At 42.4% G+C, this 24,496-nt stretch overlaps 1 protein-coding gene across 3 annotated transcripts in view; it reads left to right on the top strand.

The window, feature by feature from the left end:
* The window catches only part of znf385b (zinc finger protein 385B), a 44,771-nt gene extending 30,786 nt beyond the window's left edge, over window positions 1-13,985 (top strand). For 2 of the 3 annotated variants that reach the window (XM_034128958.1, XM_034128957.1), the window contains exons 5-11: window positions 5,912-6,048; window positions 6,214-6,324; window positions 8,981-9,152; window positions 9,267-9,656; window positions 10,096-10,280; window positions 10,727-10,822; window positions 11,231-11,497. In XM_034128958.1, the coding sequence (XP_033984849.1) occupies window positions 5,912-6,048; window positions 6,214-6,324; window positions 8,981-9,152; window positions 9,267-9,656; window positions 10,096-10,280; window positions 10,727-10,822; window positions 11,231-11,497 (1,358 nt within the window). Of the gene's footprint in view, window positions 1-5,911; window positions 6,049-6,213; window positions 6,325-8,980; window positions 9,153-9,266; window positions 9,657-10,095; window positions 10,281-10,726; window positions 10,823-11,230 lie in introns of all 3 variants that reach the window. The other variant, XM_034128956.1, reaches the window with a different exon arrangement.
* Window positions 13,986-24,496: the final 10,511 nt, after the last annotated feature.

Here is a 24,496-nt window from a genome sequence, read left to right as displayed (position 1 = left end):
CGGGACAGTGTGACAGGGACTTAAGGAGTTTCTAGGAGTTACTGAAACGATACTCTCAATCATTAAGGAAGTTGAAGTTCCTGCAAAAACCTGAGAGGTTTGTCCCATCTGGTTTTATCTACCTGAGGTGGATTAGGGGAATCAAATATCATCTACACTTCTTAGTAACCACAGTGGCTGAATTACAGAGGTGATTTGTGACGGATGACGCTGAGCTCCGTAATTTAGATCGGTTACAGGAGCTTTAGTCTGCAGCTGACCATACAACAGAGCAATGTGCAGATACGTCTTCATCCTATGAGAGTGTGTATGTAAATGTGTGTGTGTGTGTGTAAGGTGTGAATGCCAGAGTTAACCCTGATTCCAGCCACAAACATAAATCAAACTGCAGCAGATAAAACTGGACTGACCAGCGGGAAACTAGACACTGCAAATAAGAAAGGGTTTACAATGAATTTATAGAACATGTAATCTAGGCAGCTGCTGATGCCAGCAAACACAGCACCCGGAAAGAAACGTCACTCCTTTCTCAATCATTTAGAAGTTTACAGCTGCATTTAAAATACAATTCCGCAGCAAAATGTATTTATTTCAATGTTATCACAGATAGCTCTGCTCATCTTAACCCTGAGTAGGCTTGTGATCATTGAGGATAAATGAGGGTCTGCAGAGCCGTTAACCTCCTGTCAGCATGCTCCCCAGAGGACGGTTTGGGGAATTTGTAGACAGGAGTTAAAAATGTGTGAACCACTTGTCCCGTTAGGGGTCAACCTAACCAGCTCACCAGCCCTGATAGCTTGTTCCCTTCTTTGGTTACTCTTTATTCATTGTATAATGCAGAGTTTATTATGCTAAAGGAGACCAAACTAAAGAGTTGAAAATAAAGACACTTGCATTTCTTGTTTTCTCTCACTGTATTTATTGTGACCATGCACCAAAACACTGAGGCAAATTCCTCGTGATCTGATTTACACCACTCAGCATACTTACAGACACCCGATCTGCGGTCACTGTTGACGCCTTTCAAAAGCAACCAAAAGATCCACTTATTTTAACTGCCATTTGTCTTTCCTCTATTGGTTTGGTGTTTATTTTGTGTGTGTTTTTTAATTTTTAATTTGACTGTTTGTATATCTTATATGATTTTATTCATGAGAAGCCCTTTGTGTTCAATGTCTGTCACAGTTTGAAACCCCTGAGCACTTTTGTTGTTACTTCATTCTTCAGATATACAGGATGCAGATGGAGAAGCGTTGTTTACAGAAACGTGTGCTATGTAAAGCTCTGAACTGAGAGTGTTTGTTTACATATTGGGCAGCGTTTCAAGGATCTGTTGACCATTCAGCAGCAGCCTGAAATAAAACTGTCTGGTTAGTTACTTAGTTGATGGCAAGTTTTCAATGCTAGTTTACAGAGCCTCTCGGTGGTGAACGCAGTAGCAGATGTGGAGCTGTATTTATAGCAGCTTCTTAGATCAGCAACTTACTGTAAGGTGTGTGTGTGTGTGTGTGTGTGTGTGTGTGTGTGTGTGTGTGTGTGTGTGTGTGTGTGTGTGTGTGTGTGTGTGTGTGTGTGTGTGTGTGTGTGTGTGTGTGTGTGTGTGTGTGTGTGTGTGTGTGTGTGTGTGTGTGTGTGTGTGTGTGTGTGTGTGTGTGTGTGGTAACCAGATCTCAGAGGACAGAATTAAGACGACCCTGTCAACACATCCTCGATCACACACACACATACCAACCCACATCTCAAGTTCTCCCTGATCATACAGGGAACATGTCCGACTGCACACTTAATATGACTCAGTTTTCAGCGTGTCGTACATTCAGATAGTAAAAATGACAGAATTAAGTGTCGTTAAAAAATACAAGCATGCAGAATAAAGATCCCTGGATATTTGAGCGGGTGTTTATGCGCCCTGAAACACTGACTCTGGAAAAAGAAGGTCAAGATGGGATTTGGAAAGGCATCACAAATCATCGGTATTGTTTTGTTATTGAGAATTTATTCACATTTCCATCTGAGTGACTTCGACCAAACTCTTTAAACTGTCAACCACACACACTCAGAGGGTCACATACTATATGCTTACCCCCTCTTGAAAACCCTATAAAGTACACCATACACACTAAAGCTGGGAGTGCACTTAGTACAGAGTAGCTGTATGTCCTCTACTGTTTTGGTTCTCAAATGATATAATACAACCTGTCAAACGAATTGTTCTTTTGAATACTGTTGATAAAAACCATGACATAGTAGGTTGATGACAAATGTTCTGCCTCACAATGGCATCTTTTAATTTTGTATTTTTATAAATAGATCTGAGTTCAAGTGTAGTTTAAAAGCTTCTTCATTGTGATATATTGTTGATGGGGTCTAACTCATTGCAAAGTTACTCAAATGACTCAGTGACTTATGACAGTAACGAGTGCCCTAATGCCGGATTTTATTTATTTGCTTGACTAAATTACCGTTACTTAAGGGCTTGTTATGTCACGTTTTATGTCGCAAATGCTCTGGTAAATCCACGACCAGCAGGCAGCTTTGGTTAAGCTTAACCCTCTCCATGTCACTCTGTCTCTTTTTCAATATCAGGATGCAATACACAGAAAGAAAGTCGGCTGAAAATATTACCAACATTTAAAGAATAATACAAAATATATATACAGTTCATTAAGTAAACTAAAACATTATGTAAAAAGGCAAATTTCCAATGGCAGCATTTCAAAGTAATTTATCAAAGAAACACATTATTTTGGTGTAAGTAATCTCTTAGGTTTGACCTATTAACTGTAACTATTCACTATTACAATTATTGAAGGTGGAGCTCTTTTTTGGCAGGTCCACCAGATGTCAGGTTACACAATCTTTAAATAGACACTAATCTGTATTTACAATCATAAATAATCTCCCAGCTAATAGGAGCGCAGTGACAGTAATCTGAGCTGCTGTGTGTTGGCTTCGTGTTCGATTACAGCTCTGTGTTGTGTCATGTTGTGACAAACTTAATGATGAGCTGTAGTGGTAAATGCAGACAATGACTAACAACTCTGCTTTATGAGGATAAACTCAGCAGCAGCACGGCAGACTGTTAATCTACAGATATCTTAATGTCACACACACAGCAGTCCTGACATGACCTGGCCTGGCAGATTTGGGCTTTTTAACATTGCTTTTTTTTTTTTTTTACAACTACAAGCGGCGCAAGAGGGTGGACCAAAATGTTATAATTAACGTTAATGAACTGAAAACACAATGTGAAGCACTGAGGTGTTTATAACGTTCAATGACAAAAACCCAAACAACAACCAAACTTGAAACCGCAATGAGGTGTTGCCATGCCCTTGACGCACATGTGTCAAACTCAAGGCCCGGGGGCCAAATCAGGCCCTTGGTGGATTTAATTTCGGCCCGCAGGATAATTTTTTATTATTATTAGATCTGGCCCTCCGGTATATTGCACGCACACCTTCACTCAATCCTGAGGATTTCCTCAGCTCAGAGCCTGAGCCCAAACATTGATGAACTTGCACCCAAGATGAGAAGCCAAGTATCTGGCTTGAACTAGCATCACAGAGCAGCACACTGAGTTTACATGGATGTTTCCTTCTGCACTTTTTCTCTTGCGACAACAGGGCATATTTGTTTTTTTCTTTGAGGGAAATAGTTTTTTTGAAGCTGAAAAATGTAATCATAAGAAATGACTCCGGAAAAGCTGCAGATAGAGCCATAAGAAATGAATGCAACTGATTATTTAATGTTTAATGTTGTTTTTATAGGCAATAATTTAAGCTTTGTTAGTTCCAGGTTTAATATGTGCAATAAGTTCATTTCAATAAGTTTTGCAATAAACATTGAACCAGTCCGGCCCTCGACTGGTACAGATTTTTTAATTTTGGCCCACTTTGTATTTGAGTTTGACACCCCTGCCCTAGAGCATACCCTGCCTACATGTAATTGTCAATTTGAGTCCTTATTTGACAATAATGTTCATAATGATTGCATTATGCTGTATTGAAAAAGTCTAAAAACTAGCTAATGTCTTCATAAACTCATTAGAAAAATATTCAATGAAGTAATTGATCAGGTAGAAGTAGTGTCATCTTCTCACAGACGTCCATAATATCAGGCTTCATTTAAAACCAGTGGATTCTCCCCCTCCTGGATATTTGAATCAATACAAGTGTAATGCACTTCCACATTGGCTTTACTTTCAGGCATGGGGGTTTACCACTTGGATTTACCTTCAATCCAGATGGATTATAATGCATTTAGATTAAGATGTGTTAAACTGGGTTGTGATTGCTTAGTCTGGTTTAAGTACATGTTAACACTAAAACCAAGCCTCAATCCAGTTTATCCAGATCAACATCCAGAGCTGTTTTAGTAATCCTCATCTACAAGGGTTAGGGCTGGATTTGGATTATAGTGCATGTGAAATAGGTGTCAGTAGATTTGAGTGCATTCAAAGTTTGCTAAAGCACAAACAGAATGGCTTGAAATACATTATAAAGCATATAGAATTGCTTAAACTGGTTTATAGTGTATTTAAAATGTTGTCAGGTTGGACTGATGCTACAAATCAATGAGACAAAAACTTCTCCTACTCTCGCCCTTCCTCCTCCTCCTCCTCCTCCTCCTCCTCCTCCTCCTCCTCCTCCTCCTCCTCCTCCTCCTCCTCCTCCTCCTCCTCCCCCTCCTCCTCCTCCCCTGTCAGGGCTGATTTAGTCGCTCTCTGTTTCCACCCACACTGTTGTTATCAAGGAATTTACTGCAGGGCTTCTACAAGCTTTGACTATAATCTTAGAGGGATAGAAGTAATACATGTATGTTTCATTAGAACAACTCTCCTGTGATCACTGTGTATGTATATGTAACCACTGCTCACACCAACATTTGGATTTACACTATAGAACCATAGCTACTTTTCCTCGAAAGGCGCTCCGTAACACTGAGTGGCTCTTAAATGTATTTGAGATATGAATAACAGTCATTTGTTTTGCAATAGTCTTGTTGTTTTTATTGTGTGCTGTGTGTATTCATTTGGTCCCTGGGGAGTAAATGTACTTCTCTATCATCTGCTTCTTTAAATGGAGATGAAGGACTCTTACTGGCCCTGTAGTGACTGGACACATGGGCTCATTATGTGAGCCACTCATTCACGTTCTTACTCTCGATCTCCGCATTATTAGCACTCTCTGACTCCAGCTGCTGCAGCGCCATATGTTCCTCGTGTTGTTACTGAAAAGCATCAGCATCAGCTGCTCAGGTCTCCAGGTTTAAATGACACGAATATCAGAGAGAGATGGATTTCCTCCATTTGCTTTTCTCAGGCTTTGCCAAGAAGTGTCAGTATCACTCAGCTAACAGGCCAGCTGAAGTTACATTCACTGGCCTTCCTATGTTAAAACAAATGGTTACCGTTTGAACAGTTTATCTGAAAATCAGCTTTTTTAAAATCAAATCCCATCTGTTCTCTTCCACTCAAACCAAAGAGAAATAGTAAAAAACTGTATTTTATAATGACTCCTACAGCAGTGGTTTGTTTCCTCAAAGGTATTTGAATGATGTCACAGCTGTCTCCAGTTTGCCAAGAAGCACAATTATACATCTTCCATCCAAAAAGAAAATGACGCAAGCAAAGTGGATCAATCTGTAGACATTTTATATTTAAAACTTGGTTTCCTGTTTGTTATTTTGAATAGAGAATACACTGCTGTGACTTCAACAAATATTTTTTTAAAGGTGTTGGGCGTTGTCATGTGTCTAGCAATTTTTTTAAATACATCATCCTCTCTGTTTAATGTTAAACAAGTCGCCAATAAACTCCAATAACTAAAGAGCTCTCAAAGTAATCAATAACAGTGCCATCAGTTATCTAAAACCCATTATTCAAACCCTTTGTCTCTCTTTTATGCAGGGAGTGTGTGTGGTGCAGTGGGCGGTACGTTGCCAGGGTTGATCGGCGCCACTGGTTCCTCCATGATGATGAAACCATTCCTGTCGTTTCCTGTCGAGACGGCTTCGCCAGTCGGACTGTTCCCAAACTTCAGCACGGTATGACTGTGTGAACGTGTGTGTGTGAGGGACAGTAAAAGTGACAGCGTGTCACAGCTGCAGGCCGTACAGGCTGACTGTGATAAAGAGACCTGTCAGCATCACTCTGGCATCATCCCAACCTAAGCAGGCTCTTGACCTCTGACCTCTGTTCGCCTCCTGCAGATGGACCCGGTTCAGAAGGCCGTCATCAACCACACTTTTGGCGTTACGTTGGTACCCAAGAAGAAACAGGTCATCTCATGCACCGTGTGCCAGCTGAGGTTCAACTCTGACGTAAGATTTTATGTTTGTGTTTCCACGTAAGTTTGGCATCTAAATCCGATTCTTCACACTCTTCCAGTCAGTTTGATTATGTCTCTGTGATCATCGTCCAGTCATATGAGTCATCTGTGGTCATGTTGCTATCAACATTTCCTGAAATCCTTTGCTCTGTCTTCCCCAGAGTCAGATGAGAAGAATGATACCATTCATCACCTATTGTTTCTCCATTCAGTATATGTTTAGCCTAGCTTAGAACTAAAACCTAGACCAAGGCAGGAGGAAAGTGCTAGCCTAGGTCCATGAAAACTGATGGAAATGAAATGCACACTAAGAATAAATCAATGTTGTCTTCATTTATTGTAAATGTTGTCTTTACGATCTGACAGCTCCACAATGTGGACAGGAGTTTAGACATGTAGCATCCTAGTAACTGTCTCCAGGGATTGGTCAACAAATAGCTTGAACACTTATTCCTGCTAAAATCAGTCTCCTTTTTACTTATCAATGTCTACACCTGCTCATTAAACAAGATATAGCAATGTAGCTGTAGGAGTTGTTGAGGGTAGGGTTTATTTGGAGCTAGGCTAGCAGTTCCTCACTGCTATTAGTCTTTGTGCTATGCTAAACTAAACCACCTGGAACTATCTCTATTCACTAATGCTGCGTTCACACCGGACGCGATGCGATGTTTGGGGGCGGCGCGATTACATGTAAAGTCAATGCAGAGACACGGACAGACGCGAATTCGCTCCGACGGCGCGCATGAAGCGGTGGACGCGGCGCGAATCACGCGATTGAGGCGATTGAACGGTGCCGCGTTAAACGCGAGAGTTCAATTTGTTCAACTCGAGCGTCAAATTCACGTGACACGTTCTCGCGGAAGCCAATCAGCGGTGAGGATCTCAGCCTGCCGTCACTGACGTTCAACCACACAACATCAGCCGTTAGCTGTTAGCAGTTAGCACACAGAGCTCACAGCTCCTCATATCTGTTCAGAAACTAGACAAAAGTTAAACAAGTACAAACCACAGACTGTCTGTGCCATGGCGAATACAGTCGCTGGTTTATTTATGTCTGTAGGCCGTTGTTATGAGTGTGGACGGAGCATATACAACGTTAGCTTAGCCTGGTCGACCCGATCTTCATTCAGAAAACAAGCATTTTAAAAGATTTTTCGCCTGCCGTCTTGTCTGCAGACTTGTCAAAGCATTAATTCATGGTTTTTACTAACCGGTATCAGTATGTTGTTACTTCGGCATCATTTAGAAACGTGTATTACAATTTAATCACGGTAAAATATGTTCATTTTGTTGTAGTTGTAGCTCCCGAGCCAGCGCGTGCGTCTTGTTTGAATGATGCGAGTAAACACAGCTGGCAGCCGCGGTGAAACTCCAGCGTTTAGAGCGATGCGATAGGAGCGTTGCGTCCGGTGTGAACGCAGCATTATAGATTATGATATCCATCTACTCATCATAAGACCGATAGTAAGATGATTTTATATGACTTGTTAGGTGACACTTTCTATGCCACTAATGTTGAAAAGGGCAAAGATGTGCAGTATAATTTCTCACTATTTTCACTTAAGCTCGAGCTAGAATTCATGTAGGTCCAGGACTAAATTCATCCTGGACCTACATACTTTCAGATGCACAGAGATTCATCTGACTGAAGTTGAAGTGTTTCTTGAAAAATATTTTCTGTCAAAACATTTTGTCCGCAGGAAACTTCTAAGGAAAATGTTTGGTTATGATAGAGCTGAGACGTATACTTTGTGAAGCTTGTTTGTATTTTGTATAATGGATAATCCTGTCAGAAGAGCCAGTGTGTATCAACAGGTGCGACCCCTACCCTCTTTGTTATTGCAGCGCCGTGTGAATGACACACTCTCCTTCAAATAATGATTGCTGAAAGCTAACAAGCTGCATCGTTAGTGACATGCCAGTCAAACATGAAATATTTATGAGCTGTTAAAATTATTCACGAGTGAACATGAAAACAGGAATCACTTCCGTAGAGAGGAGAGGAGTAAAAGGGCAGCAAGGGCTCAGTCTAGTACATTGAATAAGAATTGAGAATCCAGACAGTCACATGAGGACACTGTTAACCTGGAGGTTTGTTTCCCTGTGGAACAAAGATAACATCTCTACCTTCCATTTGGATACCTTATCTGGATAATGAAAAACAAGATAATGCACACAGGTTATTGCAACCAGGTGAACATTGTTATTTGTTCATTACTTTGGCGCAGGACCTAATACTTCCAGAACTAATTAAATTCTAATCTGGTTCTGTACTTAAGATGAAGCGGCATCTAGCAGTGAGGTTGAAGATTGCAACCAAGGGAATAAACCTCAGCTTACCTCACAAAATATAAGTTCACTTTCAGGGACTTTCCAGTTCTCTTTTTAGGTTTAAGCTGAAGGCAAACTCAGGGAAAAGTGAAACATATGTAGAAGTGCCTAAAACCTACATTCTCTCTAATATTCAGTAACTCAACTTGTTGCGAGTCTAATTGAATAGAAATCTATGAGAAAACCGATGACAGAAACTGTCATTATGAGTTCGTACTGAGTCTCAAAAGCTAGTGGCTGAGTCTCTGAACAGGAAGTCACATCAGGACTTTAGCCCGACCAGAAAGTGAAATCTCTCTGTTTGTCTCTTGCTTCAGTCTCAGGCAGAAGCTCATTTCAGGGGCAGTCGTCACGCCAAGAAGCTCAAGTCTCAGGAGAACAAGACCAAGGCCAAGCTGTCAATCACTGGAGAAACCAATGGGAGCAGAATGAGTCCTGTTTGCCCCGCCCCTCCTGTCTCAGCAAACAGCATCACCAATCAGCACACAGGTTCATTTTAATAGATGATCTTAACACTGTTAATGTTACTGATTTTCATTTTGGGAAGTGAGTTATTTTATTTATTACTCCTCTTCTTCCTCCCCTTACCCATCCTTCCTCCAGATCTCTTATCTGGCCTCACAGACTCCTTTACTCTCAATCCCTTCGTCCTCCCCTCCTTCTCCCCTCCCTCCTCCACCTCCCCCTCCTCCAGCAGACCAGGCAGTGAGCCTCCTCCCTCCAGTCCTCCCACCGCTCTCCCTGCCCCGGGCCTCTTCTCCTCTTCTTCCTCACCCTCTTTCCCTTCTTCCAAAGCCTCTCCGCCTCTCCCTCCTCCAGCTCCTGTCACCTCCTCTTCATCCCCTGCTGCTCCTCCTCCTCCCTCCCTGGCCTCTTCCCAGGATGCTCCTTCCTCAGCGGAGACAGAGGATGAGAAGGCGAAGAAGCTGCTGTACTGCTCTCTGTGTAAAGTCGCCGTCAACTCTCTCTCTCAGCTGGAGGCTCACAATGCAGGTGAGGAGGAATAGATGAAGTATGGATGTGGTTTCAGCTGCTGCCGTTTTTCATGTCTTCAGTTGAAGCTTGAGCAACTTTTCAATCACATGCTTCATATACCTGATGATTGATCTGCTAAGTTTTTTGTTGTCGTTATAGACCCAGCAACTGTGTCACCTTAGCTACATGTAAAAGCTTTTTGCAACAGATAGATTTTGTTTGTTTGTTCTCTGATAAGCAGCCAACTCTCACATTTTTAAGTGTCCTTGAATGCATCAACAGGCAGCGCTTTCAACACTCGTGTTACCAAGTGATGATGATTCCTATACTTTCATGACTTCAGCAAGTTGGAAGTCTCTGCAGGTTGATTAAGAAAGAAATGAACTGAAAGAAATGGGCTTTGTGATTTTGTGTCGTTTTGTATGGAAGTTTAGTTTCTGATTGTTTCTATCTGCAGGTTCAAAGCACAAGACGATGATGGAGGCTCGGAGCGGCGCCGGGCCGATCAAGGCGTACCCTCGTGCCGGGGCCAAGCTGAAGAACGGCAGCAGCTCCGTGCTGAAGGGCTCCGGCCTGCAGAACAAAACCTTCCACTGCCAGATCTGTGACGTTCATGTCAACTCTGAGATCCAGCTCAAACAGGTAGAAACCCAGCGAGCAATAACTTTATTCTAGTGTTACACAGAGCCCAATCTGTGACTTGTCCTGTTCAGATCTACAGACAGTCTCCTTCTGAACAAAGCCACAAAGCAGCTTGTTGTACCCAAAGAGCAGTAACATTAAAATATCAACTTGAAAGGCACCTTTCTATTCAATAGAATAGCTTTTGTATCTCCATTATGTAGCTAGAAAATGATTTACTGTTTTAAACAACTCAACATTTTGGAAACAAAAGGCATTCATTGTGAAATATCTGAGTTCACATTTTTGGGAGACTTTACGTATTGGAATTTGGACAAAGAAAATTAAAACTACATATTAAAAGTATGTGGTTTCAGGCACTGCCACAGTTTAACAGTGTGATATTAAAGTTATGGTGGAAAGAACAGAATAATATAATAACTTTGTTGTTGTTGTTGTTGTTGCAGCACATCTCCAGCAGGAGGCACAAGGACAGAGTGGCTGGAAAACCCAGCAAACCCAAATACAGCCCTTACAACAAGCAGCAGCGCAGCCCACTCTCTGTAAGTGTCTCTCTCCCTCTCTCCCTCTCTCTCTCTCTCTCTCCCTCTCTCTCTCTCTCTCTCTCTCTCTCTCCTCTCTCTCTCTCTCTCTCTCCTACCTTCTCTCCTCTCTCTCCTCTCTCTCTTCTCCTCTCTCTCTCTCTCTCTCTCTCTCGCTCACACACATTTGAATACCAAATTGCTATTCCTAGGCTATGAAACTATATTGAATCAATATTTGGGGACTGTAGAAATCATTTCAGAATACATTTTTGAATCCTTAATTATTAATTATTAGCTTTTTAAATATGTACTTGTTTAACCTCCTTTACCTCATTTTTCTACTCACCTTTCCCAAATGGCCTGTCCTCTCCTCACACTGTTTTCTCCTTGTCTCCTGTCTTTTTTTTCTTCTCCTCTCCTCCTCAGGGCGAGTTGGTGAATCCCTCCATCTCTCCGTCCTTCCTCTCCACTCCCTTTGCTCCTCCTCCCTGCTCCCTCACCACAACCATCTCCCTCTCTCCCTCCTCTCTCTCCTCCCCCCTCTTCACTGCCAACTCCACACCCCTCAGCCCCACCATGTCTCTTCATCCTCGCCCTCCCTGCCCCTCGTCTATCTTCACCACATCCTTCCTGCGTCCGGCTCCTGGACCAATCAGAGCGAGCCAAGGATCGATCCTCTTTGCACCCTACTGAGCTCGGCGTCGGGGAACGGGAATCAAACCTGTGACCTTTGACGTCTGACCTCCAGTTTGTTGGAGTGACAGATAGTCCAAAAGAGACATAAGCTCTGCCATCAAACCTGCAACCTGCTCACCTGACTAAGGCTTCGAAGTGAGACTGAACCTCCTCCGTCTTCTGGATGTTCTCGGGACGAAACTTAACAACTGACCCGACAGCAACCGAGGATTTTATATACCAGAACCGAACAGAGACTAAAAGGAATTTACTCCGACATTTCAAGAAAAGCAATACCTCTCCCTGGAAAAAGAAAATCTGCTTTCCAGATTCAGCTGATTCTAAACAACCCCTCAAAAAATAAACACTCAACTTATGAATTCTTACTAGATTTTTTTCTTTCTTTGACATTTTACAAAAAAAGAGCCCCTGTAGCTACTAAAGAAGATGGAGTCTGTTGTTCTCATGTGTCTGCGGTTAACCGGGATTTGTGAAGAACCATAATGGACGAGCAGAATCTAAAAACTTTAAAAACTCTTCTTTCTCCTGCTGGAGGAGCGAACCAGCACAGACCTGATGTCAGACGTCCTCCGTCATGAACAAATGCTACTGCAGATGTCTTTATATCATATCAACACTGGATTACGATGCCACGAATGTTGTCCTGCACTAAGTTTTGACCTGTTCCTAACATACATCATCTGGAGCAAACAAACTGGGAAGAAGGATAAAGATAAGGCTGGCAATATGCTTTATTTATTTTATTGTCAACAATACGACAAATAGACACAAATGTGTTTGTCTAGCAATACTTTCTGACCTCCTCAGTCCCAAACCTATTAGCCCTTGGTGAGAAAATGCTTGGCTATTTACCTAGACAGCTGACCTTGCAAATGTTACTGTAACTGGAGGACATAGTGTTTGGTTGGGAACCATTGTCTGATCTGTCCGTCCAATTCTTTTAGAAACCTTACATGAATGAAAGACTCAGTCTCATTATTTTTACTCTAGTGCCACCCTCAGGATACACTCCACACGACAAGTGTCTGAACGCTCTTCTCTCATTGGCTATGAGCTCAACTAAAGGATATTAAAAGGATGCAAATAGGTCCTGATCGATCGTCCGTATATTCAAGGTGGGGGTGAAAAAACAAAAAATAATGACAGCTGATGTTTTCCAAAACAAAGAAACACATTTAATAATGCATTTCAAATAACTTTTTAAAGCTTACATTTATTTATTCGTCAAATGTCTAATTAGATGTCTAATGTAAGAACCATTTACAGATGAAGTGCAAAAGTTAACTAGTATTTTCCAAGCAATAATCAAAACATTTACAGTGCAAATGAACGCCATGGAGCAGAAATAAGTCCGAAATAACATAACAAGCACAATTTTTATGTAAAATTAAAGTGATAACACTGGAGGTTATTTTCTATGGATTCAAATGGTCGATATTTTCCTGTCCGTCTTCCTGCCTCCTCCTGAAGCACTTGAAGCATCTCGGTCTTCCAATAATGAACAAAAATCTGTTTAAAGGACAGTATGTTTGTGTGTGTTTATCTATGCAGTATTTTGGTCTCATGGTGTGGTAACTATCTCATCTCATCACCATGCAACTACTCAAATGTTGATGAAGCTGGTCAACTCACTAAAACAAAGCTCTAAACTCTTTAACTGAACTTCCTCCTTTGTCAAATGATGTCTTCATGATGCAATAATGTAAGATCAGCTGCTGCTTTTCTATTCGCTTCCTTATCAGCAACACTGAGGCCTGAGAGTCTTCACTGGGGTCAAGTTACGATACTGGAATGAAACAAAACAGAATGCACTGAAGTGTTATTTCAGGTTGTAGAAAATGTATTGAAAACTGAGATTGTGAGTGTGAATGTGTGTGTATTCTCTCCGCGCTTCATCAAATTGAATCACTTTGCTTCCAAAATAAAAGCTTGTATGTTTCCCATAGGACATGCGCACATTGAGTAAATTAAGTGTTTTTAAAAGAGGGGTTAAACTGCCACACACAGGGCTCTTATCTTTCATTAAATATATTTAAAAATTATTAAATCTGTTTTTTGAAAATCAAAGTTATAATTGTGGTTGCACATAGATTCAGTTCTCTTAGACTCACCTATCATCGCCCTTTCTGAGTTTAGATTGAATTAATGCACCATTCAAATATTGCATACATGATGTTGAATGGAAACAGGGTAGCTTTAATCAAGTTTTTAAAAAATAAAACAATAAATAGTTCAGATATTTCAAAAAGAAAAGAAAGAAAGACATTTCGTTTAAGTTCAGAACAGCAACATGTAATCATCCTCTTTCATTTCATTCTGTACAGTATTTATTGTCCGACCTTGTTTTTTTTATGATGATTGTGATGCAAATATGCAAATGAAAACGTGTCAGGTTGAGATTATTGAGTATCATTTTTCTTCTTATCATCTTATTGCTGTACATTTGTTTTATTTGTTTTCATTAAAAAATGCTGAACTTACTTAAGCAAAACACCTGAGTAATTCTTCCACTGTGATGAAACCTCAACCACTCGCAAAGAACCTAAAAGATCCCCATGTTTCTCTAATAACCCTCTGTCCACTAGAGGGCACTTAACCTACATCAACAAGAATGTTCACTCTTTGGCCCAATCCCAAACCGCCCCCTACACCCTACCCCTACACACTACCCCTCCGTTTGCGCGTTCGCGCGGAGGGTCCGCCACATTAAGTGCTGTTCCAAACCAACGAGTGTGGAGCGGGGTGGAGGGGGAGTGGGGCTAATCAAGCCCTCAAACAGAGAGGTGTGTTTCTCAATCGCGAGTATGCTTGCTTGGTAGCACATGTCTGCTGAGCATCTTGCTTCAGAAGCGAGTCAAGAATACTTTCCTGGCATTCGGAAAACGAAGTGTGGAAACACGCTAGCAAGTGTGCAGGTGTGCGTCATATGAGAGGCCTCGCCTTACATCTTTCCGCCACAGATTTGGGGAAATTGGGTCCGTGCGCAAGCATTGTGGGGATTTTAAGACCGCGGAGGCTACTCATGTGCAGCCTCGATATTTCTCCAAACGGAGTACGCCGGGCTCGGTAGATTTCCAAGTATGCTGGAGATTGGAACAGTCCTTCGGCGGCACTCGATGACGTAGTATGCTTGAAATAGTGGCTCTGAAGCAGCTTTACTCGCGATTGAGAAACACCCCGAGTCTGCATCGGTGCTGACTTCACCTGCTGCCCTACCTGACCGGTCTCAACGCTGTGTGTGTCCGTCAGGAAACACGCTGTTTACAAGTAGTTCCAGCAAACATCCACTGATAAATTGCGATGTTAACAACCTCATGATAACCTCATATTTTTTTAACTTAGGATCATACCTGTGTTTAGTCTAGAAAAGGTAAATGTGTGCATTTATTATAAAGTTGTGTATATTTACAGACTGTTGCAAAAACTAAGAAGCTTATAAACATCAGGTTTAAAACTAAAAGAGCTTTACAAATAAGTAACACAATGAAAGATGTTTGGAGTTTTATTTGAGTTATTAATTTACATTTTTTTGTCTAAGAGATGCTGATTTGAAACCGTTGTTACATACAGTTACGGCATTTCCTGTTTCTGCCGGAGAGAGGGGAGTTTGTCCCAAAGCTTGCCGCTGTATTTACTCCCTCCATCTGACAGGAGGGAGCCTCATTCAGCTGCGAGTGTGGCTACAGACGGAGTTCACTCCGTCACGGAGGGGTAGGGTCGAGGGAGTGGTTTGGGATTGGGCCTTTATCACTTCGATAGAGAGGCGAAGTCCCTCCCTTTCCGGTGGACCTCCATGGGACCTTATTTCGGAAAAATTATGTATTGAAGTCAATGGCGAGAGAAACGTTATCTTTCGATCCCGTTTGAATTGTGCCACGAATTACACATATGATGTTTGTCAATTTAAAAAACAAATTACAAGTAAGACTTTTTTTGTGTGAAACCGCTCAATGAACTACATCTCTGGTCTCGCACAACAACACACGTCACCAAGATGACTGTCACTACTGTCTTGCCAAACAAGAGATTGACTACCCTCACAATGAAACACGTCAAGAAGAATGTCATGCAAAGCTGCCTGCCTGCCTGCCTGCCTTCCTTCGATTCTCCCTGAACTGCCTGATATTTTGAATGTTCAATGTTAACCATTTGTGCAGATAGCATGAAGTAATAAAAGATCGCCGATGCTAATGTAGCGTTAGCATGTCTCCCTCGGGGGCATCCGGGCTTAAAGGTGTATTATAGAATGATCACACCGGTGTGAGTGACAGTACTCTTCAAAGGGTTCACGAAATATGACTACTACTCTACTGTTTAACACTTTGGTTAACTTAATGTTACTTCATGTTAAGGCTAATAAAAATGACAAGGCTAAGCCGGCTGTAATGCTAACTAACGTGCTTGCTACTAGCTAGGTAGCTAACTTGATCCAGCCAGCCACTCCTGGTCCTTTCATCAGACGGGAAGCGAAAGAACGAGTAAGACCCATTGCTGGTATGATAACAACCTGGTACTAAGCACACAGGCATCTTGTTAAAGTTATCTTATCTTAGCTATCTCTTATATTTAGTGGAGGAAAACAATTATGACATCACGTACGCGACTCTGGGATTTGTAGTCTTTCTAGTTGCGTATTTTTCATAGTCTTATATTTCAACAGTGTTACGACAAACTCTGACTTTTTTTACATTGAAATTATGTATTTAAGATTGACAAACATCATATGTGTAATTCGTGGCACAATTCAAACGGGATCGAAAGATACGTTTTCTCTCCCCATTGACTTCAATACATAATTTTTCCGAAATAAGGTCCCATGGGGCGGAAGTAGAAGGGCGGGGACTTCGCCTCTCTATAGAGAGGCGAAGTCCTCCCTTTCCGGTGGACCTCCATGGGACCTTATTTCGGAAAAGTTATGCATTGAAGTCAATGGAGAGAGAAAGATTATCTTTCGATCCCGTTTGAATTGTGCCACGAATTACACATATGATGTTTGTCAATTTAAAAAGATAATTTTACAAGTAAAAAAAATAAAAATGTGTCGTAAACTGTGAAGTAACCACTTTTTTTTGTGTGAACCGCTCAATGACCTACATCTCCCGTCTCGCACCACACACCAAGATGGCCGTCACGTTGGCACATTTCACTTCTTTCTTTCAGAATGAGGCGAAAAGTATTAAAAGAGGTGAAAATCACTACAAGTCTGGGCATGTTGAGAGCTGTACATACACATAAGGAGAGTTAGTCGGTTCTGTAAGAGCCAGCATGCGGGACCGGGATTCTGGGATTTGTAGTCTTTCTAGTTGCGTATTTTCATAGTCTTATATTTCAACAGTTTTACGACAAACTGACTTTTTTGACATGGAAATGATTATTTAAGATTGACAAACATCATATGTGTAATTTGTGGCACAATTCAAACGGGATCGAAAGATAATCTTTCTCTCCCCATTGACTTCAATGCATAATTTTTCCGAAATAAGGTCCCATGGGTCGGAAGTAGATGGGCGGGACTTCGCCTCTCTATACAATGACACTCCAACACATTGTACGTGATAGGCTAAGGGGCGGGACATCTCTAAATGGTTGACCAATCACAACAGAGCTGGCCAGCTAACTAATCAGAGCAGACTTGGTGCTGCAGCACAGGCAGTTTGAAAAAACAACTTTAAACCATGTTAACATGTCACAGTAGAAGCACAAAATAGTAATACAAATATGAACCTGAAAATGAGCATCATATCCTCTTTAAAGAAAAAAAGATTAGAGATTGTCTTTGCATGTTTAACTGAGCTTTCTACAGAAAGGATTCAACACCGATACAGAGTACATGCACACAGTAAGAGTGAGAAAAGGTTGAATGAAGAGTGCTTGTGTTCTTTGATCTTTATCTGGTTGGCCACAGCCAAAAACAGAACTGTTTCAAACTAGCCGTAAACAGTTTGTGATCAGATGTAAAAAAAAAACAAGAGACAGTGTTTAAAAAGTCCTTATATGTTGAAACCAGACAAAGCAAACAGCACTTTTTGATTTGTGCTGACATCAAACATAGTGTCATGCAAACAAAGTTTATACCTAAAATGTCCTGTTCAATCAATCTGTTACACTCCCCAACAGAAAGAAGTTATTTTCTGACATAATTACAAAACAGTAACTCTTCCACCGAACCAGCGACACATTGAAAACATGTTGTACACCCAGCCCTGGATGGATAAGACATTAAGGCCTGATGGGAACTGCTTGCTCACATCCTCCTCCCTCTTTTAGTAATTCGGAGTCTGCATGCGTTGCTGATAAGAACTATCAAAGGAGCATTTGTGTTTCCAGCACAGACTTGTGATGTTGTTGTTTTTGGTCTTATAGTCACTTCAAGAAAGTAAAATACACTTTTTGGGGGGTTTACCATAAGTCATTGAATGCAGCTTCAACATCGTCTGAAGAGAAATAAAAACACTGAGTTAGTCTGACCTGAACAAACTGGTACTGCGGATGTTATCTGACAGGCAAAGAGAAATCTGGACTGGACTTGAATCTTTTTACTTGTTTAATCATTTACTTTAAAACCGGTGTCCCCTACACAGTAGAAATAAATGATCAGGCTTGAAATGTTAAAAGTTGACGAGCCGTGTTAACATCCAGCTCACACCGATCATGAGCCTGTAAACATGACTATACACTCACACACTCATGCAGTACACACACAACGGCTGACTTTCTGTTAGATGATCACATGCAGGACAGATTATTGTCAGAAGTCAATTGAGAACAGGAAATGTTAGTGATGTTAAAAACGAGGGTATTTCCTGGAATCCTTCCTCCTGACCTTTCAATTGAAGCATGAAAATAACCGTCAGCCTCTCAGGAAATGATTTGATCATTAATACATTGAAAAACTTAATCCTGCACACATTTTAAAAATAATTATTTCGACAACATTTTAAACTAGAGAATGCAATTCCTGAAGAAATTGCTAGTGGGAATGCTTTATGCTGAAAAGCTGACGCTGAATTGCTATGCTGAAATGTAATGTGTAAGAAGAAAGTGAAGAATTTAGATTGAAATGATACATGAACACTGGGGGCTTGAATGTGTGATAAGAGAAGAAAAGAAAGTAAAAAAGCTTGGAAAAGCAGCAGAATATTTGAACTGCAAACTATTGAACTAACTTGATGGCGAATGATCTGTCGCCATGGCAACGGTATTTGATGACACCCCATAATACGCTTAGATATGTTGATGGCTGCATCGTTACCAAACCTGTGACGTTTTGGGCTGTTTGGAGCATTTTCACTGAAGTTATGAGAAAACCGTGTTTCATGGCGAGCATTGTGTTGCCATGGCAACAGCATTTGAAGAAATCTCAAAACTGTCCCGTAGATGTCTTCCCGGCTGGACTGTTAGCACACGTGAAGTTTTAGCACTTTTTGACAATTTTCATAGGAGTTATAGCAATATCGTGTTTTATTGCAAGGGATGCATTGCCATGACAACAGCTTTTGAGGAAAACTCACTAATGGCACATAGACATGTTGAGGGCTGGACCATTAACTGTCATCTGAAGTCTGGTGGTGTTTTGACCATCAGTTACGATAACATTGGAGTTACAGCGACATCATCTTTCATGGCGAGGGATGCGTTTCCATGGAAACGGCATATGATGACACCCCATAATTGACATAGAGCTGTTGAGGGCCGGACCATTAACCATTATCTGAAGTCTGGTGCTGTTTTAGTCCATTTGCATATCACGACAACATCGTGTTTTATGGCGAGGGATGCGTTTCCATGGCAACAGCCTATGGTGAGATCTCAGATTTGGCGTAGAGCTGTTGAGGCATGGACCGGTGATATACAAGCGAAGTTTGGGGACGATCGGACCGTGTCCATTGGAGTTACAGCGACATCGTGTTTCATGGCGAGGCATATGATGACACCCCATAATTGACATAGAGAGGCGAAGTCCCGCCCATCTACTTCCGCCCCATGGGACCTTATTTCGGAAAAAATATGTATTGAAGTCAATGGGGAGAGAAAAGTTATCTTTCGATCCCGTTTGAATTGTGCCATGAATTACACATATGATGTTTGTCAATCTTAAAAAATCTTTTCCATGTCAAAAAAGTCACAGTTTGTCGTAAAACTGTTGAAATATAAGACTATGAAAAATACGCAACTAGAAAGACTACAAATCCCAGAGTCGTAAGTGATGTCATAATTGTTTTCCTCCACTAAATAAAAGAGATAGCTAAGATAGGATGACCAGACGTCCCCGTTTTCCGGGACAGTCCCCGTTTTTATTGGCCTGTCCCCGGTTGAAACTGTCCCCGGAAATGTCCCCGTTTTTTAATATACGTTAAAATCACATAGCAAGGTGAAATAAAACGTTTCATGTCATGAAACACTGGGTAACAGAGTATACTGACTCATTCGTCTGCTTCGGTATTCTTCGTCTTCTTCTTTCTTTTCATTCTTCTTCTTCTTCTTCTTCTTCTTATTCTTCTTCTTCTCTTCTTCTTCTTCTTCTTTCTTCTTCTTCTTTCTTCTTCTTTCTTCTTCTTCTTCTTCTTCTTCTTCTTCTTCTTTTGTCTTCCTGTTTCTCTTGATCTGCTCCGTAATCTCTCTCATTCTTCATATCCAATATTAAAAATGTTTTTTATGAGAGTCACTTCCATATAAAATGCCAGTTTTCAGGCCTTGGTTTGATCAGTTCATAAAATAAATAAAATTCAGTCAGAAGATTTAGTTTTGCTTATCCTTACAGGTAGCGTGGAAGAAGAGAAGAAACACTTTAGGGAGATATGTGAAAGGATAGAAGTGTAATGGTAATTATATAATTACAGAGCCTGTCAATTTATACATTGACGAAAACAATGTGACTGTTAACCCAAGTGTATCTAATAATGTACTATCTATTTTTAAATATCAGAGAGGAAGAACAGAATGAGAAGGGAAAAACCGGAATAAAGATAAAGAAGCAAAGAGATTGTACAATAGTGAGAAAGACAAGACAAGTTAAGAAAAGGGAGAAAGTTTGGAGGGGAAGAAAAAGTTAACAGATTCCACCTAGACCAGGTGGAATTTGTGTCTCTGTCCATTGATGCATCCAATCATGGACATGTAAAGCTGCTACAAGATATTGTAAGATAAATGATAGCACATCAGTGGAAACAAAACTACTCGATTTTGTTGAACTCAAAAGAGAAACAGCAGAGGAAATTGCAGCTGAGGTCCTGGTGGTTATCCAAAAATGCAACAAACAGTTTGATCTCTTTGTCCCAGTGTGTCCGACAGTTGTGTCTCTCTGTTCACTTACCATGGTATTGAAGTCAGATTTTCTGAAAGGTTTAATGAATTAGTTAGTTACCATTTATAGTAATTAGTTACACATCAGTTTATTACAGCAGTTAAAATGTTCGAATTACATTGAACCAGAATTGTCCCTCCTTTTTCTTTAACAGTAAGAAAATTGGATATGTTAATGATATTGACCGCAAAACTCAAAATGTTTTAATTTTGAAAATCTGGTCACCTTAAGCTAAGATAACTTTAACAAGATGCCTGTGTGCTTTGTACCAGGCTGTAATCATACCAGCAATGGGTCTTACTCGTTCTTTCGCTTCCCGTCTGATGAAAGGACCAGGAGTGGCTGGATCAAGTTAGCTACCTAGCTAGTAGCAAGCACGTTAGTAGCATTACAGCCGGCTTAGCCTTGTCATTTTTATTAGCCTTAACATGAAGTAACATTAAGTTAACCAAAGTGTTAAACAGTTGAGTAGTAGTCATATTTCGTGAACCCTTTGAAGAGTACTGTCACACCGGTGTGGTCATTCTATAATACACCTTTAAGCCCGGATGCCCCCGAGGGAGACATGCTAACGCTAACGCTACATTAGCATCGGCGATCTTTTATTACTTCATGCTATCTGCACAAATGGTTAACATTGAACATTAAAAAGATCAGGCAGGTCAGGGAGAATCGAAGGCAGGCAGGCAGGCAGGCAGCTTTGCATGACATTCTTCTGGACGTGTTTCATTGTGGTGATAGTGAGGGTAGTCAATCCCTTTTTCGGCAAGACAGTAGTGACGGCCATCTTGGTGACGTGTGTTGTGGTGCGAGACCAGAGATGTAGTTCATTGAGCGGTTTCACACAAAAAAAGTCTTACTTCACAGTTTTACGGCAAAACATTTTTTTTTTTACTTGCAAAATTATCTTTTAAATTGACAAACATCATATGTGTAATTCGTGGCACAATTCAAACGGGATCGAAAGATAACGTTTCTCTTGCCATTGACTTCAATACATAATTTTTCCGAAATAAGGTCCCATGGAGGTCCACCGGAAAGGGAGGGACTTCACCTCTCTATAGAGCTGTTGACGGCCGGACCATTAACCATTATCTGAAGTCTGGTGCTGTTTTAGACCATTTGCATAGGTATCACGACAACATCGTGTTTTATGGCGAGGGATGCGTTTCCATGGCAACAGCCTATGGTGAGATTTCAGATTTGGCGTAGAGCTGTTGAGGCATGGACCGGTGATATACAAGCGAAGTTTGGGGGACGATCGGACCGTGTCCATTGGAGTTACAGCGACATCGTGTTTTATGGCGAGGGATGCGTTTCCATGGATACGGCATATGATGACAACCCATAATTGACGTAGAGCTGTTGAGGGCAGGACCATTAACCATTATCTGAAGTTTGCTGCTCTGAGCATGTCAGTTGGAGTTATGACATCATCGTGTTCCATGACACAGGTGTTTATATTTGAGCTAACGACGTGTCCAGAGATCAGAGGTTTCTGTGGAGGAAACTTCTGTGTAGTAATGCATGGAGTCACCGACTCAGGAAGGAGACACGGTGAGAGTTGGAGCTTTGATGTCAAACACTGATGGGTTTATTCAGAGTATTCGGCCGGAGGATTCACATCACAAATCAAAGAGTCAGAGGTTCTGACTACACGGTAGAGTTGCCACGTCAATTCTGAAGAACCTCTCTCTATGCTAGACCTTTTAACTGGTTCACAGAGAGAAATCAACATCTCTGAAGGAGTAGACTAAACACTGAATTTGTGTCCGACACTCATGGCCTCAAGGATTTCACATCCTAGAGCCCACAAACACCGATAAAGAAGTGCCTCAGTGTTCCCACAACAATTACCCTTCGTGCCAGTCAAGTTGACCCGGTCACACACTGGTGACAACAACACATATGGCACCAAGGCCTTTCCTTAAAGGAGATAACACATGAAAGAGTAAAATGTTAGATATCTAGAAGAATTATTCCTTAACAGTTTCCATGCAGTAATCAGTGAGAGGAGAGCATTTGCATTGTTCTATTTCGTATAAGGCTTCGCCCTCTAAGGCTATCGCTATTGGGTAATCCCACTGCGCATGCACAGCACTGACAGACTTAATCCACGCCCACCTATGACGTGGGCCCCACCTACGGCCTCACTTCCGTATAAATAGGAAGTATGCCCGTCAATCTGCTCCCACTTTTCTTCAGCACGTAGTAGCAGAAGCACTGTAGCAGGTACATTAGTAAAACAAAGATTCCTCCCTTACGTAAAAGCTTTGTTTCTAGTGGAAAGATGGAGATGGGGCAGGTAAGTCAGGGCTGCGTCCGGAACTGCCTTTCATGTGAGGCGGGCTACATAATGAGTTTTGACAAACACTCACAGTGTGAGTCCTGCTTGGGGTTGGAGCATGCGAAAGCTGCTCTTGCCCCACAGGTGTCATGCTCATTATGTGCCCGGCTCCCTCTGGCCCTCAGGCAGCAGAGAGCGGACGCTCTCGCTGCGGCTGCGGTCGAGGATGATTGGGCAGTCCCGGAGGTTTACTCTGTGGACGAGGCCCTGGATTTCCTGGATCCGAGTGGAGGGCACGAGTCGGATGACTACGCCCCCTCCATTCATGGATCACCAGGTGGTTCCCCCATCCTCTCTCTCCTCCGGACGGAGGAGACAGAGCGGGGTCCCGGTGTAGGTCCGGCAGACGGACCAGTGGTCTCTCTCTCCGCCGTCACGGCTCTGCCGTCGATTGGCGGAATTCTCCAGGAACTCCCGGAGATCATCTCTAAGGCAGCCGCCTGGCGAGATCTCCGCGTTCCCCCAGCTCAGGAGAGCACGTTTTCGGATGACATGTCCGGGGTGTTCTCCCAGGCACAGAGGGTCAAGAGTGACCCGATCTGGCCACGCTTCCCGCCCATTAGGAAGTACCAGGAGGGGGCGGCGCCGAACCCCAGGACACTGAGGGCTCCGATATCCACGTACGCTCCCCTCACGAGGGTGGAGGGATTTACGGATAGGGGTTTTCCGACCGTGCCACCTCTGGAGCCGAGCCTCACGACGTTCTTTGGAGTTAAACAGGCCAGCACGGTTGCCGGACGGCGACCCATGCTGACTGCCTCCAGAGATCAGTTTGTCGCCCGACAGACCGACCGGATGCACCAGTGTGCTTACCAGGCGTCAGCGGCGGCAAACAATATTGCGTTGCTGGTGAATTCCATGGTTCGTATAGCTGAGCAGTCCGACACCATGTCCTCAGTGGAGGCTGAGGAGATCGGTAAGGCGGCCAGCACTGCACTTACCCTGAGCGCGGCAGTCGCAGTTTTGCAGGCGCGGATTGCGACGTGGGCGACTCAGGTCCACCGGTATCTCTGGCTACAGCAGGGATCTATACCGGAGGGTGCAGGGAAGGAGCTGATAGAGGCTCCAGTCAGTCCGGACGGACTGTTCGGACCTCAGTTCCACACCATGGTGGAGTCAATGAAGTCTGTATCGGAGCAGGCAGACGACATACGGCGTCACGTCGGCTGGCTTCAGCCGGACAGACGTCCCCAGCAACAGCAGCGACAGCAGCGCCCGCAGCACCTGCAACAGTCTCAGCAGGGGCAGCGCGGGGCAACGGCGAGATCAGCAGCGGCGCCAGAATCGCCCTTCGGCGGCTGCGGGGGCACCGTCCCATGTCTCCGCTCCTCCGCCACAGAGACAG

Source organism: Trematomus bernacchii, unplaced genomic scaffold (genome assembly GCF_902827165.1).
Source record: "Trematomus bernacchii unplaced genomic scaffold, fTreBer1.1, whole genome shotgun sequence".
Lineage (NCBI taxonomy): Eukaryota > Metazoa > Chordata > Actinopteri > Perciformes > Nototheniidae > Trematomus > Trematomus bernacchii.
This window is presented reverse-complemented; position numbering and strand designations above follow the sequence as displayed.